The sequence below is a fragment of the Mus musculus genome, chromosome 4 (assembly GCF_000001635.26).
Source record: "Mus musculus strain C57BL/6J chromosome 4, GRCm38.p6 C57BL/6J".
Taxonomy (NCBI): domain Eukaryota; kingdom Metazoa; phylum Chordata; class Mammalia; order Rodentia; family Muridae; genus Mus; species Mus musculus.
In genome coordinates, this window is record NC_000070.6 from 108,534,107 (window position 1) to 108,550,862 (window position 16,756).

The following is a 16,756-nucleotide window of genomic DNA, read 5'->3' on the forward strand; positions in this document are numbered from 1 at the left end:
ACTTTTAAGTTTTGACAATTATAGTTAACAAATGATACAACGATCCCCATGAATGAGGTTGGCTTGATGTACTCATATACTCCCAGCAGTTGAGGGGTTGAGGCAGAAAGATTGTAAGTTCAAGGCCAGCTTGGGCTATGGAGCAAGACCTCGTCTCAAAAATCAAAATCAATTAAAAAAAACAAAACACAAGTCTGGGGGATAGTAGTTGTGTTTGTCAAGTGTTTGCATAGCATGCATAAGACCCTGGATTTGATTCCCAGCCCCACATAAAGGAAGCATAGAGGTGCCTGTTATCTTAGCTTCTGGAGATGGAAGTTGAAGATCAGGAAGAGATCAAGGTTATTTTCATCTACATACTAAGTTTGGGGTCAAAGTGAGACCCTATCTGAAACTAACAAAAAGACCCAGTTGCAGGTTTTTATATTGGATGTGTTTTTCCAGTCTTCCAAGCAAATACTATTAAGTAGGATTAGTGAAGCATGTAATTGAATATTTACTTTTTTAAAGTAAAATTTCTGAACTCTTCCAAAGTGGCTGTATCATTTTGTTTTCCAATCAGAAAAGAGGAAAAGTTCTTCTTGTTCCACATCCTTACCAGAATTGGGTGTTATCTGTGTTCTTCACTTTGGCCGTTCTATTAGATGTGTATGTGTGTATGTCTCTGCATGAATGTATACCATGTGGGTATTTGAAACAAAACTTTGGTTCTCTGTGAGAGCAGCTCATGATTTTAAAGACTTAACCATCTCGGTAGCCCTGGTCTTTAGCAAATTTTTTAAAGTGACATGTATCACAAGGAGACGCACAAGTAAACTAGATTTAGATTCAGTTGGTTGGGCAAGCATGAGGTTCAGACAAGGATTGGACAGAAAAATAAAAATTAGTTCCAAGAAGAAGCAGAGAAAGACTTCATGCAGAAGTACCATTCATAGTGCCACTGCTTAGCTCTGCTCTGCCAAAGGAGAACCCTGCATATTTTATTATTCTTATCAATTCTTATTATGGAGGATTTTTTTTGTTATTTTTGTCATTGTGGTTTTTGCTTTGTTTTTTAATTTTATAAAATTTTCTTTGTAGCCCTTGGCTGGCTTAGTACTTAATATATACAACAGACTGGTCTTGAAGTTTTGGTGATCCTTCTAATTTTGCTTCCTGAGTGCTAGGATTTTATAGTCTTGTACTACCATGCCTAACTGTGTTTATATTTGGGGGATATAGTTTGTGTGTGTGTGTGTGTCTGTGTGTGTCTGTGTGTGTCTGTGTGTTGTATTGCTCAGGCTTTTCTTGAACTCCTAAGTTTATTTGATTCTTCTTCAACTTGGAAGTAGTTGTGAGTCACTATGCTTGGTTTTCCTTTCATTTTCATGAATGGGTATTGAGTTTTACTAGATGCTTTTTTGTGAATATGTTGAAAATAGCAGTCTCACTTTTCTCCTTTTTATTAATGTGATTGATGAGTTTGACTTTAGTATGTTGAAAAGTTGGGATATAACTCCCTTGGTCTTGATGTATAATTATTTTGATACATTGATTCATTGCTTTAAAAATGTTACTAGCTATTGATTTAATTTCTTTGACTTATACAGGCCTTTTTTTTCCTTGTTCATTTTGGTAGAATGTACCTTTTAAAAATGGTTTTAGCTGGGTATATATCTCATGCTTGTATTGAAGCACTTTGGGAGGCTGAGGCAGGATCTTCCTGCCTTTGCTTCCCAAGTGCTGGGATTAAAGGCATACAACCACTAAACTTGGGTTGGCTTTTATTTCTTAGTGCCCAGAAGTAACCTTTCCTCATTTCTTGCCAACAGAAACATAGTCTAGGCTCCAGGTTATAGACACTGTGTCTGAGACAACTAAGACACATACTAGCAGGAAAGAAGATGGTCTTGGGCTGTTTTATAGCCATCATTGTATCCATGACCCCAAGACAATGTTGATCAAATCTCTCTATAAGGAGAAAACCCATATCATATCCTGATGGTAACTTTTTAAAAGTTGGATGATTATTATAGAATTGTGTTTGTTTTTTTTAAAGACATGGTTGCCCTATATAATTCTGGAACTAATTATGTAGATCAGGCTGTCCTTGAATTCACAGAGGTCTGCCTGCCTCTACCTCTTAAGTACTGGGATTAAAGTTATGTACCATTATGACTAGCTTTCAGTAAAGACTATTTAGAAATTTCCATAATTTAAATTAGGCTTGCCAAAGCCCATTTTTATCACTTTCTGTATTTTATACTTTTTTCTTTTTTTTTTTTAAGATTTATTTATTGGTTATATGTAAGTACACTGTAGTTGTCTTCAGACACTCCAGAAGAGGGAGTCAGATCTCGTTACTGATGGTTGTGAGCCACCATGTGGTTGCTGGGATTTGAACTCTGGACCTTCGGAAGAGCAGTCGGGTGCTCTTACCCACTGAGCCATCTCGCCAGCCCTTTATACTTTTTTCAGTTGATGGTATACATGAGTGGGCCACAGATTTTTTTTCAGAGTATTTTCTGTGATCTCTCATGGATTAATAATCATTGAGGCAGCATTGGCTAATATATGTGGGTATTTTATTTGGGCTTAGAATTTATTCAAACCCATAATTATGATAGTATGGGCTTTAACCACCTGCCTAACCTTCAGGATTGTGAGTTTCATTATCAGTAAAACTATAATACCACGGGCAGATGTGATACGGGAGAATGATTTCAAGTTTAAGCTACATAGCAAGATTCTGTCTTAACAGACACAACCAAATAATGTAGGAATAGTATTTTTTATTGTTATGTACATCAGAGACCCTGAAGTGGTTTTTAGGTGGGTTCAAGTCTATAATTAGCAAGTGGCTCACAAGACTGGGATATACCAAGCAGCTCTAAACTAACCTAGCTACATACTAACACCTTTCTTCAAAAGTTTTTTTTTTTTTTTTTAAAAAAAAAGCAAGTTGATCATATATTCACCTTTAATCTTAGTCTTCAAAGAGGCAGAGGTAAGGGACCTCTGGGAGTTCCAGGCCAGCCTGGTCTATATGGGGACTCCAGGCCAATCAAGGGTACATAGTGAGACCCTGTCTTAAGCAACCTAATAAATGAAACCCAGAAATTGAATGCCTTTTAAACAATAGATATTAAAATAGGTGTTCATAGTGATGTTTGTTTTAAATATTCTTCCACCATATTTTTGTGATTATTATTACCAAAATTATTATTACTGTTAAGAGAAATATAGGATTCTTTTATTCAACTGAAAATTTCCCATGATCTGTTTTTAAAATATTACTTTCATTTTTTTAAGATTATACTATGATTACATTATTTCCCCCTTCCCTTTCTCCTTCCAAATTCTCCCCTATACCTTCTTTGCTCCCTTTCAGATTCATGGCCTCTTAAAAATATAGAATGCTTCATGAATTTGCTATCCTTCTCGTGCAGAGGCCATGCTAATCTTCCCTGTGTCAATTCAGTTTAAGTATATGTGCTGTTGAAAGAGAACACTCCATTATCTTTTTAACAGACCATAGTTGTTAAAATGATAGGCAATCAATCCAGGCAGTGGTGGTACACGCCTTTAATCCCCGCACTTGGGAGGCAGAGGCAGGTGGATTTTTGAGTTCGAGGCCCACCTGGTCTACAAAAGTGAGTTCCAAGACAGCCAGGGCTATACAGAGAAACCCTGTCTCAAAAAAACCAAAATAGGCAATCAGTGTACCCAGTATGAGTTGGGACAGTGTGGAGACTGATACTGTTAGACTGATGATGTGTATGATTTTGCTTCTAGGCCTTTTTGGTTGTCATATGGGTTTGTGTTTTCTGATATTATTTAAGTATTGGATACAGATCAAATTTTTTTTACTGTTAATGATTTATTTAATAACATTAATTATCTCTGGCTTCATTTGCAATTAAATTTAACTTTAAATAGCTAGTTATTCAGGTTTAGTTAAGGTTTTGTTTTATGGTACTGCGGATTGATCCCTGGGCCCTTTTCATGCTAAGCAAATGCTATACCAATGATCAGTATTCTCACGGTCCCTTATAATGTTAAATATTTTATAAATTTATAATTTTTATGTTATATTACAGATTATATTTTATGTCAACCTTGCTAAATTGCTCAGACTGGCCTGTCATTACTATGCCGCTGTCTTTAGAGTAGTTGGGGTTTCAGGTATAGCACCACACCACACCATGATTTGGCTTTTGGAGTGTTGTTTTGCTTTTGTAGTTCTGGGGATTGAACCTTTAGGCTAGGGCTCTCCCACCAAACTGAGTTCCTAACCCATGGAGGGTTTTTTGTTGTTGATCAATAATACATTCAGGTCAAAAGGAACTTTCTTAAGCAGAGTTTTTTTTTCTGTTCCAGCAAATCGTAAGTCCAAGAACATTCTTTACATAAAAATTAACAGTAAAAGAGATTTAGGAGTGTTGTTCTTAGTTGATTACATGAAAATTTATCCTTTCTTAAACTATATCAACTGGAAAATTAAATTTAATCAAAGAACCTTGAGGACATTATACCAAATGAGGTAAGCCAGTTAATAAAGAGACCATAGTATTTGATTCTAATTAGGCTCTTAGAATAATCAAATTCATAGATACGTGAAGTAGAGTGGTGGATGGTGGTTGCCACCACTGGGGAAGGGATGCATGGAAAAATAACAGTTTAACACACATGCTTGTAGTTTTACAAGAAAACAAAAAAAAAAAAAAATACTAAATGACTGGTGATGGTAGCTCAGCACTTAATACCAATGAACCAAATATTTATGATAGTAAATTTTGCTTTAACACAACTAAAAAAAAGTATAATTTTGGTATATGGGTAGATCATAACTATTATAACAAAGTAGACATGGGAATTTTCAAGTTTCTTATACAAATATGATTTTGGGTTTTTGTTTATTTTTTGTTTTGGGTACTAGGAATTGAAATTGGGTCTCCTACATGTTAAGCAGGCAGCACCAACCACACTACTCCATCCCTAGCCTTAACATCTAAATCTCATATGATAACATTTTTACTTTAGCCTCTTCCAACTTTCACTTTTTTGAGAGCATAAACTCAGGCCTTGTACATGTTAGGCAAATACTCGATCACTGCTTTTCAATTCCAGTTCTAGAGTCACTGTCTTATCTGCATCCTGTTTCACAGTCAGTAGGATTACAGGAGCATATAGCATCATGCCCAGCTTTTTATGTGGGTTCTGTGAGCCCAGTGCTTCACCGACTGAGCCATCTCTCCAAGTCTTTGCTGTTTTTGTCTTAGAAAAAAACATAATGTGCACTGAACAATTTTAGGTGATTGTATTTGTTTAAATTATATATAAGTGTTCCCAAGATACTTAATTAGTTTAATGTTTGCAAATTTTATCTTTAACATACAGAATGGGGGCTGTGGAAATAACACCTAAGAGGTAATAGGTTTCTCTTTAAGTTGTAAAAAAATTATAAAACTGATTATGGTAAAAGTCACACATTTTTACATATGCCAAAACCCACTGAACCATAAAAATTTAAGTGTGAAATTTACGGCCTGTGAATAAAATATCAAGGAAGTTATCTTATGTAGTTGAAGTAGTAAAAACCATGAAAGCTATGATGTCTCAGCACTTGACAGGTCTTTATTTCATTTTAATAAAGTTTTATTCCCCAATTGTGAAAAAAAAAAAAAAAAAAACAACCCATACAGAATGTATTCAGTCAACAATCTGTTTATGGTAAGCTTTGGTTTAGTGGGGTTTTGTGTTTCATGTTTAGGCTGTAGCTCTCTTAACCACAAGAAACTTAAACCCGAAAACGAAATTTGAGATGCCAGACATACAGGAGTGTAAACCACTTGCCCTTTGGTAAGGGCTCCATGGATATCAAGTGATTTGAAACACTGTTGGGTTTTATTTTATGTATGTTTGGAGAGGTAAAGACAGGAAAAGAAAAGCTGTCTTTTCTGTTTAAAACAGTTTTGTCCTGGGCTGGAGACAGGGGTGGTAGCATATGCCTTTAGTTCTAGCACGGTAGGGCAGAGGCAGGTGGATATATAAGTTCAAGTTCAGCCTGGTCTACATAGTGAGTTCTAGGTCATTGAGAGCTATACGGGCAGATTCTGTCTTTAAAAACCATAATATATATGAAAATAAATAAAAACTAATAAATATTAAAATTAATAAGATACTTCTGTTTTTTATTTGCTTCACATTTGAGTTTTCAAGAAGGCTACATTTTAGGGAATCCATCATGATGGCTCAGCAGGTGAAGGCCCTTGTCCCCAAACCTGATGACTTGAAAAAACAAGTTATCTTTGGGACTTAAAAAAAGGTAGAAGAAGAGAACTGACTCCTAGGAGCAAGCTGTCTTCTGACCACATGTATGATGTGTCATGGCACATGCTCTTGAGTGGTGTGCACATCTATGTAGAATAAGTAAATGTAATCTTTTTAAAGTAAATTTTTAGGGTGTGGAGATATGGCTCAGTGGTTAAGAGCTCTGGTTGCTCTTCCAGAAGCCCTGGGTTCAATTTCCAGCAAAAACATGAAACCTAACAACCATCTCTAACTTGAGTTCCAGGGGATCAGACACCCTTTTGGTACCCACAGATACTGAGTACACGTGTGGTGCAGATAGATGCAAGCAACACATATGCAGACACACAAAATAAAAATGAATACATCTCTTTTTAAAAATAAATTTGGTGACTCTAGAGATGACTTAAGCAATTAAGACTGCTTACTGCTCTTGCAGAGAACCCAAATTCAGTTCCCAGCATCCTTCTGCACTCACCTGCACATACGCATATCCACATTAGTAAATATAAAACAAGTACTTTTTCAGAAAGTCAGTTTATAAACTGCTTGTGTAAACCTTTATTTTTACTGGGTTAACTTTATGGGGGCCTATGGGGATAATTATTTTGACCAGAATCTATGTATAGGCCTGAGACTAAAACTTAGTTTTGCTGACTGTGAAGCAATACTGTATACCTTTCTACTTTAGTTCATTTTTATTAATCCTCTTTCAGAAAAGCAAGTCACAAGGGCTGGGTGTACAGCTTAGTTGGTAGCATGCTTGTCTAGCTTGCATAGGGTTTGATCCCTAATATTATAAACTAGCCATTGTGTTATATGCCTATAATCTTATTACTCAGAAGCTAGAAGCAAGATCAGAAATTCAGTGTTACACTTGGCTTCATAACAAACTTGAGGCCAGCTTAGGCTACTTAATGAGACCATAAAAAGGAAAGCAGATCATAAAATTACAATTTTGTCAATTGTATCTAAAATAACTGCTTTATGTTGGATGCTTTTTTTCTCATAAGATAGTATTTCTTAGTCAGACATAGTGACATATGTCTATTATCCAATGCTCTGGAGTCTAAGGCAGGAGGATTTCAAGTTTCAGGCCACAATATGCCACTTAATGAGAAGGATTCATAATTTGTTATAAACCTTTCAGGGAAAGGTACTTAATTTTCCATTAAACATACCTGATATTTAAGCACTTACATTTTAGCCTTATATTAGTAAGTGATTAAAGGTACTAAGGAACAGTGATACAGTTTTCTTTGGGTATAGAATCAATATTATTTTTTGTATGCCTACATTTATAATCCCTTAATGAAACTTTTTTTTTTAACTTTTATTTTACTTAATCTTGGGCTGTAGTTATCCATACATATGGATACAAATACATTTTGATACGCCAACAAGCCATAAGTAATAATAAATGTGTATGGAGAATCTCAGCTTGGGTTAGGTATTTCATTAATCACTTACTTGGCATCAAGCTATAACATTCTAATGTTTTTCCTTGGGAAGTAATTCATTAATGTTTTTTGTAGATAAATCCTAAAATGATCCGGTCTTGTAGGTTATTAGGTTGGATAACTTAAAATCTAATAATAATACTTTTTATGCAGATCTTTGATGGGAAGCAGATTCCGCAGAGAATGGTTGATGGATGGAATGCCTTTTTCTTTGATAAAACAGAAGAGCTGGTAATTTTTGTATAATTATTACATTATAGTATACTGGATGGCATTAGGATATGCATACTTTAATAATTTTACTTGTTTTTATTCTTTATATTTTTAATAATATGTAACCTTTCTCTTCTTTTTCCTTATCCTCCTCTTCCCATATTTCTCTTTTCCTTCCCATTTTGTTAACTGAAGAAAAAGCGTTTACCTTCACTTGGGAAGAACACGGAATCACTGGGAGAGCTTTGGTTAGGACTGCTTCGCTTCTATACAGAAGAGTTTGATTTTAAGGAGTATGTAATCAGTATTCGGCAGAAGAAGCTGCTGACCACTTTTGAAAAGCAGTGGACTTCTAAATGCATTGCAATTGAAGGTGACTGTTTACATTACTTTCAATTCAAGAACACAAAAATTTAGCAGGGAAAGCTGATCTAAAAAGAGTCAACCTCTTGTTTTCAATCACTTAATTTTAAGAGGATAATTCACTCACTTGGATAGTTTGCGAGTATATAGCACTAGACTCCTGTTTGGCACACTCTACTTTATGGCATAATATTTATAAATATTAATTTATGAATATTTCTTTTCTAGATCCTTTTGACTTGAATCATAACCTTGGTGCTGGTGTTTCTAGAAAAAGTAAGTTTTAAAAGTAGAGAATATGTGCATTCAAATTTCTGATAAGTAGTGTCTAAATCTTTTGTTATATTCTTTCTTCAACAGTGACTAATTTTATTATGAAGGCGTTTATCAATGGAAGGAAACTTTTTGGTACCCCCTTTTATCCACTCATTGGCAGAGAAGCTGTAAGTTTATATTTGAGAATTTTATTTTCTTTCTTTTTCTTGTAGAACTTCATTGACATTTCGGGTTTTTACAGATGGCAGAGTGCAAGGGAGCAAAACCTCTGATGCAGATTTTCCCATTCTGCAATTCACAGAAAGGAGAAATCTGAAGTATCAACTTACCACGAATCCTGCTTAAAATCTGCTGTGGTCGCAGTGTACTGGATTAGACAGCAGAGACAGATTTCCTTTTTCTGACTCCACTTGCTGTTTTCACACACTGCTGTTTGGTCTCACTCAGCTTTTGCTTGCTTTCCATTGCTTAGGAGACCAGAGGAGTTTTCAGTTTTAGAGGAAGAGACTTTGAACAGAAAAAAAAAAAAAAAAAAAACTTGAGAAAACCCATTTATTTGTCTTTACATAAGAATGTCCCTAGAAACTTGATCAATCCAGTCTTAGAACTCTTCTTTTTGATGGTAGGGTAAGAAAAGCAAAACACTTTTCCTCTTGGACATCCCCTTAATAGTAAATAATAATTACATTGGCAATAATTAAATAGGAGATTTCAAAACTCAAAAGTTTTGAAACACAAAATGATGTAGAAAAAAACATAGTAGTTTCATTAATCCATTAACATAGCAGAACAATATTTAGTGACATCTTACCTGGAATTACGGTAATTTTGACTATGTGCATATTCAATAGGAGATACTATATGAGTCCTTAGTTAACTTAAATGTAATAATTTCACCTTATTAATAAAAGTTTTCTAATTTTTTATAATTCAGTGCATTGCAACTAGTTATACAGATAGAAAAATCTCTAGTTTTGTCTTTTATTTAGCATGTAAACTAAATGTTATTTTGATACTTATAAAGAGGAGTCTAATGTGGGCAAAACACCTATAAGCATGAAAGAAAAGGAAGTCTAAAAAGGAGTCTATGAGCTTGTTAATCCTTTTAAAATCTTTTTATTCTCTTTTAATTTTTAGTATATGGTATTTCATAACTTACTGTAATTTATTTTCTTTGGGTCTTTGTCTTTATTATGTCAGTATTATAACTTAACAGGAACTAATTATTCACTTTCATGCTTACACTTAACATCCTTCTTACGAATAAATATGTTGTATACTTGTAAGATTGCCCAGAAAGATAAATATGCTGCATTTGGTGGCTCACCGGTTTAATTTCAGCCCTTGGGAAGTGGAGGCAGGGGGATCAAGGTCAGCTGGTGAACGTGAGGCCAGCATAGGCTTTATCATGAGACCCTATCTCAGAGCCTCCCCCCCTTTATATTTTCTAGTCTTATCTTCTCATTCTCACTTTATTTTTTTTCTACCATTTGGTTCTCTAATATATAGTAATATACTTTCTCCTTATCCATCTTATGTCTCCATTTTCTTTTCCCATTTGAACTTGTCTCCTTTTTGTTTCATACTTTTCCTTACTATATAGTGCCGACTATCCTGTGGTATTCATATATGTTCAACCTTATACTAACTCCAGGAATCATTTGTCTGTGTGTTTGAATAACACTAATGGGAAAAGAGTCATAAACCTAGACAATTTCTAAAGTTTAGTAGAATTATAAATTAATACTTGCCACCCTCAGCTGGACTTTCAGTAAAATTTGATAGTCTTATTATATCTTTAGTTACTTGTAATCTCTCATCCTATAAAACTTATTTTAAAGGGTTGGAGACATGATGCAATAGATATTAATAGCTCCTGTAGACTTCAGTTCCCAGTACCCACATCAGCTCACGACTGTCTGTAACTACAGTTCTAGGGCTCTGGCCTCCATGGGCACCAGGCAGCATACATATGGTGTGCACACATCACACATACATACAGATACTCACATAAATAATTAAGTTTTTTGAAAATGTTTTATGTTTTGTTTTAATCAAATTTCACTAAGTTAGAGGATAAAGGGAGGGAGCCCCCATCCCACTCTGCCTCTTTTCAACCTACTCTGGCACATCAAGCCTCACCAGGACTAAGTGCATCCTCCTCCCCCACTGAGGCCAAACAAGGTCGCCCAGCTGGGAGAAAGGGATCCAAAGGCAGGCAACAGGTTCCAGGTCAGAGACACACCACGCAGATTGTTGGTGACCCACTTTATTTAGTTTTCCTTTTTTTCCTTCTTGTTAGAGATGGATTACAGATATTTGCCATGGATTTTGATTTAAAACACTATCTTTGTAACCTCAAGTAAATTACTTTCTCTACACACACACTCATAAAATTACATTCCTCTTAATCAGTAAATTACATAGTTTGACTTTCTTAAATATATAAATTTTTGCAAATATTTTTGCTCTTTCATTACGCAGATTCTTGAATTACATTTCATGTTTGTCTATCACCTAAATGTCTTAAAGTAATTATTTTCATAATATTTCAAATCTCAAAACTAGGTCACTAATGGTGAGGTAATAAAACATGAATTGAAGATCATTTAGGAGTAGAATGGCCACTACCAGATGATTAATTAGTCATGATAGATAAAGAATAACAGTCTGGATGATGCCTGTTTCTGCCTTAAGCAACTGGAAAAATGATAAAGGAAAATTTTTTGCTGTTTTTATTTGTTTATTGTTCAGTGTTTTGTAGAAAATAGAATTATAATTATACATAGTGGTACATACCTGTAGTCCATGGATGTCAGTCTTACAGGGCCTCTGTCATTTAGTTTCTTAAGTCTGCCTGAGTTTATTTCTGTGTCCATTCTAAGCATGTTTGCTGTAATACTTTAATACTTGGGCTTCTTTATTCATTTTCTAGACTCTCTCTCTGCCATTTGGCTGCCTGCTTGCATGTTACTATACTAGCTTAAACATTCTTGTTGAGGTATAATTCTTTTTTTTTTGATAATTTTTTTTATTAGGTATTTATTTCATTTACATTTCCAATGCTATCCCAAAAGTCCCCCACCCGCTCCCAAGAGGTGTAATTCTGATAAAGTATAATTCAGAGCTTTTCACTAGGCTGAATATTTGGCAACTATATCAACAAAATGTATATTACTTTTATTTCTGAGTTCTTTTTTTTAAAGATATATTTTGCACTTGAATTATTTGGTTGCATGCTGATTGCTGTCTGGGTTTGTACACTTGAGTATCTGTCCTTGGAATACAGAAGTGTTAATCCACTTGTAGCTGGAGATACAGACAGCTGTGAGCTGCTTCACGTAGGTTCTTGAGATTGAAATTTGGTCTCCTGTAAGAGCCGTAATTGCTCTTAATTTAGGGTCATCTCTCTAGTTGTTCCTCCCCTACCTCATTCACATACACATTCTTCTTCCTCTTCCTCCTTCTTTTCTTCTTCTTCTTCCTCCTCCTCCTCTTCTTTAAGAAGAGGAAGCAGAGGGTCATTATGGAAAGTAAGAAAGAACTCCCGATCATAGGACAGGCTCCAAGAGAGTTCCTCTTTCTTATTCTTAATCCATTAGTCTTCTTTTAGAGTTTATTCTTTTTGTTCAGTTAGAATCATGCAATATGTGATCTTTTTGGTCCTGGTTTCTTTTACTAAACATAATTTTATATTTCCTACATGTAGTAGCATGTGTCAATACTTTATTTCTTCTTAAGGCTGAATAGTGTTCCACTATATAAATATACTATATTAATCATCCATTTGTTAGTTGTTTAATTGGGTTGCTTTTGTGCTGTAGCTGTTATGAGCAGTGTTTTTATGAATATATGGGTAATTTTTTCATGACTATGTTTTCATTAAACTACTCCAAGAAGTAGAATTCCTGGCTTCATTGATTATTCATATGCTTGTGTGTTTAACTTAGCTTTGCTATTTTACAGTCATAACCAGAAATATATATGGTTTTCAGTTTTTCTACACTGACCATTGTTTTATATTCAATTATTTTTATTACCAACTTATTTTGGTATCTCTTACTTTTATTCTATGTTTCCCAATGTTTTATCAGCAACAAATTTGCTTTCCTGGCTTCCAGGAGTATAGCTATTCTTAGGATAGACTAGTGTTCCTGAAAAACCGAGCATTGACAAGGTTCAGCAAGGGCTAGGAAAAAAGAGAAATCAACTTAGTATGGAGACTTGAAAAATGTTTTCTAGACTTCTCAGGTACATTCCACAATATACATATATATATACACACACACATATGTATATATATATATCTATGTACACACACACACACACACACACACACACACACACACACACACACATATGGTAAGTATTACATATTCTTTAAAGGCTATTTGCAGAGGTAAAGAGATGGCCCTGTCATTAAGAGCACTTCATAATTCAGTTCCTAGCACCCACATGGACAGCTTACAACCACTTGTTATTCCAGCTTCAGCAGACTTGATGCCCCCCTCTTGCCTCCTGGGCTCCTGCATGTACATGGTCCATGTAACCTCATGGACAGATACCCATACACATGTTTTTTTATTTTTTTAATTGCAAATCTAATTAAGCAAGATGATTTCTTTATATAAAGTCATTTGGAAAGGAGAACAATTCCTTTGGTTTTTATGGGTTGGGGTGGTGGCCGGGGATTTTTGTTTTTGTTTTTGAACCAGGGTTTTTCTGTGTAACAGAGCTCTGAATCGGCTGGACTAGAAATTCTTTGTAGGAGTAGCATTGTTTAACAGAAAGCATGAGCTTTGTAATCATTAAAGAGAAAACTTTAAATATTTCATATGAAACCTAGCCAATTTCATTACCATGTGCAAATGATTTAAATCTCTGAGGTGCAGTTTCTTTTTTCATAAATTGTAGTTGAAAATAACATTTAATTTATTGAGGTTCCACTTCTCTGTAGCCTCTTTGCATTGTACTCTATAATGTGGTGGATACAAAGTATTAGTTCTGTTACCACCTATGACTTTATAATAATTCTAATTTTTTAAATCAATTAATTATTTTTGTTTTAAGCCAAGGTTTCTCTTTGTATGTCTGGCTTTCCTAGAACTTGCTCTGTTGACCAGGCTGGCCTCAAACTTAAGAGATCTACCTGCCTCTGTCTTCCAAGTAATAGGTAAAGATGTGTGCCACCACCACCACCTGGCATAATTCTAAATTTTATTTATTTTGTCCAAAATTTCAATTACAGTGAAATATTTGCTAATGTTGGGACTTTTTTTCATATCGATCTTTGTATTTTGGACATTTTACATTTTTTTAATAATAAAATTGTATTATTTCTATAGGAGTACTTCTTTGATTCAAGAGTACTAACAGATGGAGAGTTGGCTCCTAATGATCGTTGTTGCCGTGTGTGTGGAAAAATAGGTCACTACATGAAAGACTGTCCCAAAAGGAAAAGGTTGGTAAATCATTTTCTATTAACATTATAGGGAAAGTATATGTGAGACTAACTTGTATTTATAATTTTATTCAGAAGTGTCTTAAGTACGAAAGTTTAATTTTTTTAAGTTCAAGGTTTTTAATTGGCTTTTAAGTAAATAAATGTTCATCTGAGAGGAATTTTTGTTAATGGTACTCTTATATCATTTGCTTATTCACTCAGTTTTTTTTAAATAGAAATGTTTATTGAAACATGCTATGTGTTTGGAACTGCTATGAGCAAGAAGAAAAGGACTTCCTAGTTAATGCAAGTTCATACAGTAAACTGAATCCTAGAGCTACATGTTGGGCTGTATCTGTATATGATTTGAATTGAGAAACACATGTCCTTTATACCACCTCAAGATATATCTGCTGGTCTGGACATGGTGGCACACACCTTTAATCCCAGCACTTGGGAGGCAGAGGCAGGGAAATCTGTGAATTACAGACCTATGTAATAGAAAGATCCTGTCTCAGAACAGCAGCAGCAACAACAAATCTAGAACAAAAAAAAACCAATAATAACAGAAGAGAAGATATGTATGTGACTCATGCATTTGGAAGTTATTAAACAGAAAAGCCCTGTCTTCTGTCTTAGGCAAGGTGCTTATTTTCTCTAAACCACTGTCTTTACAGTAGCAATAAGTAGCAATCTCTAAGGATCTTAGAAGTTTAAAACTGGAGATTAAACTTTTTTCAAGTGGCTGAGGACTGTGGAAACCCCTTTAATCCCAGTACTTGAAAGGTGGAGGCAGGAAGATCTTTGACTTGGAGGCTGGTGGATTCTACATAGCAAGCTGTATAGTGAGAGCGTTTCTCAAAAATTAAATAAATAAACAAACAAATAATGTCATAAAACGACTATGATACTTAATTTTTGTTATATGATTTAGGTATGCTATAAGTAGAAGTAGCTTTCTTTAAAAAATAACAGCATAGAGTTGTGTATGTTAGTCCGTTTTTCATTATATATGGTTTAGTTTTTGTGAATCATCAATTTGTAAGTTCCTGGCTCCACATTATTGGTATCAGCAGTTTACTGTTTAGACTAAAGAAGAAAGACAGTGAAGAAGAGAAGGAAGGGAACGAAGAAGAAAAAGACTCCCGTGACCTTCTTGACTCCCGAGACCTTAGGTGTTTCATATGTGGAGATGCTGGACATGTTCGCCGCGAATGCCCAGAGGTCAAGATGGCCCGCCAGAGGAATAGTAGTGTGGCAGGTAAGAAAAGATAAAAACAATAGTTGCAAATGTTAATTTCCTTGTTGTTAGGGATCAAACCAAGGCCGTTGTACACACTAAACACATGGTTTACTACTGAGCTACAGCCCCACTACTAGTATACTTCATTTTGGGGACACTTTTGCTATATAATGCAGGCTGACCTCAAATTTGTGGTCTTCCTGCATTAGCTTCCCTGGAATTACAGATATATAATATCTGGCTTTAGGTATTAATTTTAAAGTGATCTGGGCTAGGGATTTAGTTCAATAAGAGTACAAATCTTCCATGTACAAGGCTCTCCAATGATGCTCTACAGTTTCAAATTTAAAAAAATTTCAGAAAAAAGAAAAAAACAATTTACATGAGAAATTGGACAGTATCTTTTAAGCCCACTATCCCTGAGAGAGAAATACGCAGCTGGCATAGGACATATAACAAAACTGTGTGTCCAGGTGGTTCAGAGCCTGGAGAGATGGCTCAGCTGTTCATTGCTACTCTGCGAGGGCACCTGATCAGTTCCATCATCTTAGATAGGGAATGGACAGCTGCCTACAACTTGAGCTGCAGGAGATCTAGTGTTGCCTCTTGCCTTCATGCATTTGGTGCATAAGCATACATGTGGGCAAAACATTAATACACATGAAATAGATTATAATAAAAATTTAAAAACAAAAACCAAGGGGAAAAGGATACAGGTCAATGGTAGAGTCCATATGCAATGCCTGGCTTTGATCTCAGCATGTGGCTGGGCTAGGGAGCAGTGGTACATATCTTTCTCTAAAATAATCATCGTGCAAAAGTTTGCTTCAGTCTGCTCTTCTGAGAAATCTATATCTATTGCTTATGTGTGTACTACTGTACTTTCTGTAATCAATGCCAGCCTTATTTAAAAAAGTATAGCTGGATAAAATTTATAGACAATTAATTGCTAAGACACTGGAATTTAGGCTTTGTAGCTCAGTGTAGAGGACTTGCCTTACATAGGAAATCCTGTGTTCAACCCATAGTACCACAAAAATTAATGCCATTAAAATCAATATTCTCTAATTTTGATTTCTGTTTATTTATTGCTGTTACTTTCCTGCGCAGTTTGTTTGTTTGTTTGCTTGATATAGTCTCATACTCTACCCAGTGCTGGCATGGAGCTCATTGGGCAGGGCAGGGCAGGCCAGGGCTTGAATTCACAGAAATCTTTGCCTTAGTGCTTCACACATTGAGATAGTAGATGTAAAACAATGTGCCTGCCTGCTTTTTCTGTATCTTGATTTTTTCTTTTTCTGTGATGTCTTTTCTCAGCAGCCCAGCTGGTCCGTAACCTTGTAAATGCTCAGCAGGTGGCTGGTTCAGCGCAGCAACAGAGTGACCAGTCCATAAGGACCAGACAGTCTTCAGAATGTGTAAGTACTCTGCCTATGAATGAGTTTGACAGGAAGAGAACACAATTGT

General features: G+C 35.2%; 1 protein-coding gene and 1 non-coding gene across 9 annotated transcripts in view; one reads left to right on the forward strand and one right to left on the reverse strand.

Annotated features, from left to right (window-relative positions):
* The window catches only part of Tut4 (terminal uridylyl transferase 4), a 100,006-nt gene that overhangs the window by 74,697 nt on the left and 8,553 nt on the right, over positions 1-16,756 (forward strand). For 3 of the 8 annotated variants that reach the window (NM_175472.4, XM_030253437.1, NM_001379665.1), the window contains 7 exons: positions 7,905-7,982; positions 8,160-8,337; positions 8,556-8,603; positions 8,688-8,770; positions 13,949-14,064; positions 15,135-15,307; positions 16,607-16,707. In NM_175472.4, the coding sequence (NP_780681.2) occupies positions 7,905-7,982; positions 8,160-8,337; positions 8,556-8,603; positions 8,688-8,770; positions 13,949-14,064; positions 15,135-15,307; positions 16,607-16,707 (777 nt within the window). Of the gene's footprint in view, positions 1-7,904; positions 7,983-8,159; positions 8,338-8,555; positions 8,604-8,687; positions 8,771-13,948; positions 14,065-15,119; positions 15,308-16,606; positions 16,708-16,756 lie in introns of all 8 variants that reach the window. The other 5 variants (XM_017320139.2, XM_017320141.2, NM_001379663.1 and 2 more) reach the window with 2 other exon arrangements.
* On the reverse strand, positions 3,385-3,491 carry Gm22345. Its single transcript, XR_003955439.1, has one exon. It is a non-coding gene; the product is annotated as a U6 spliceosomal RNA (small nuclear RNA).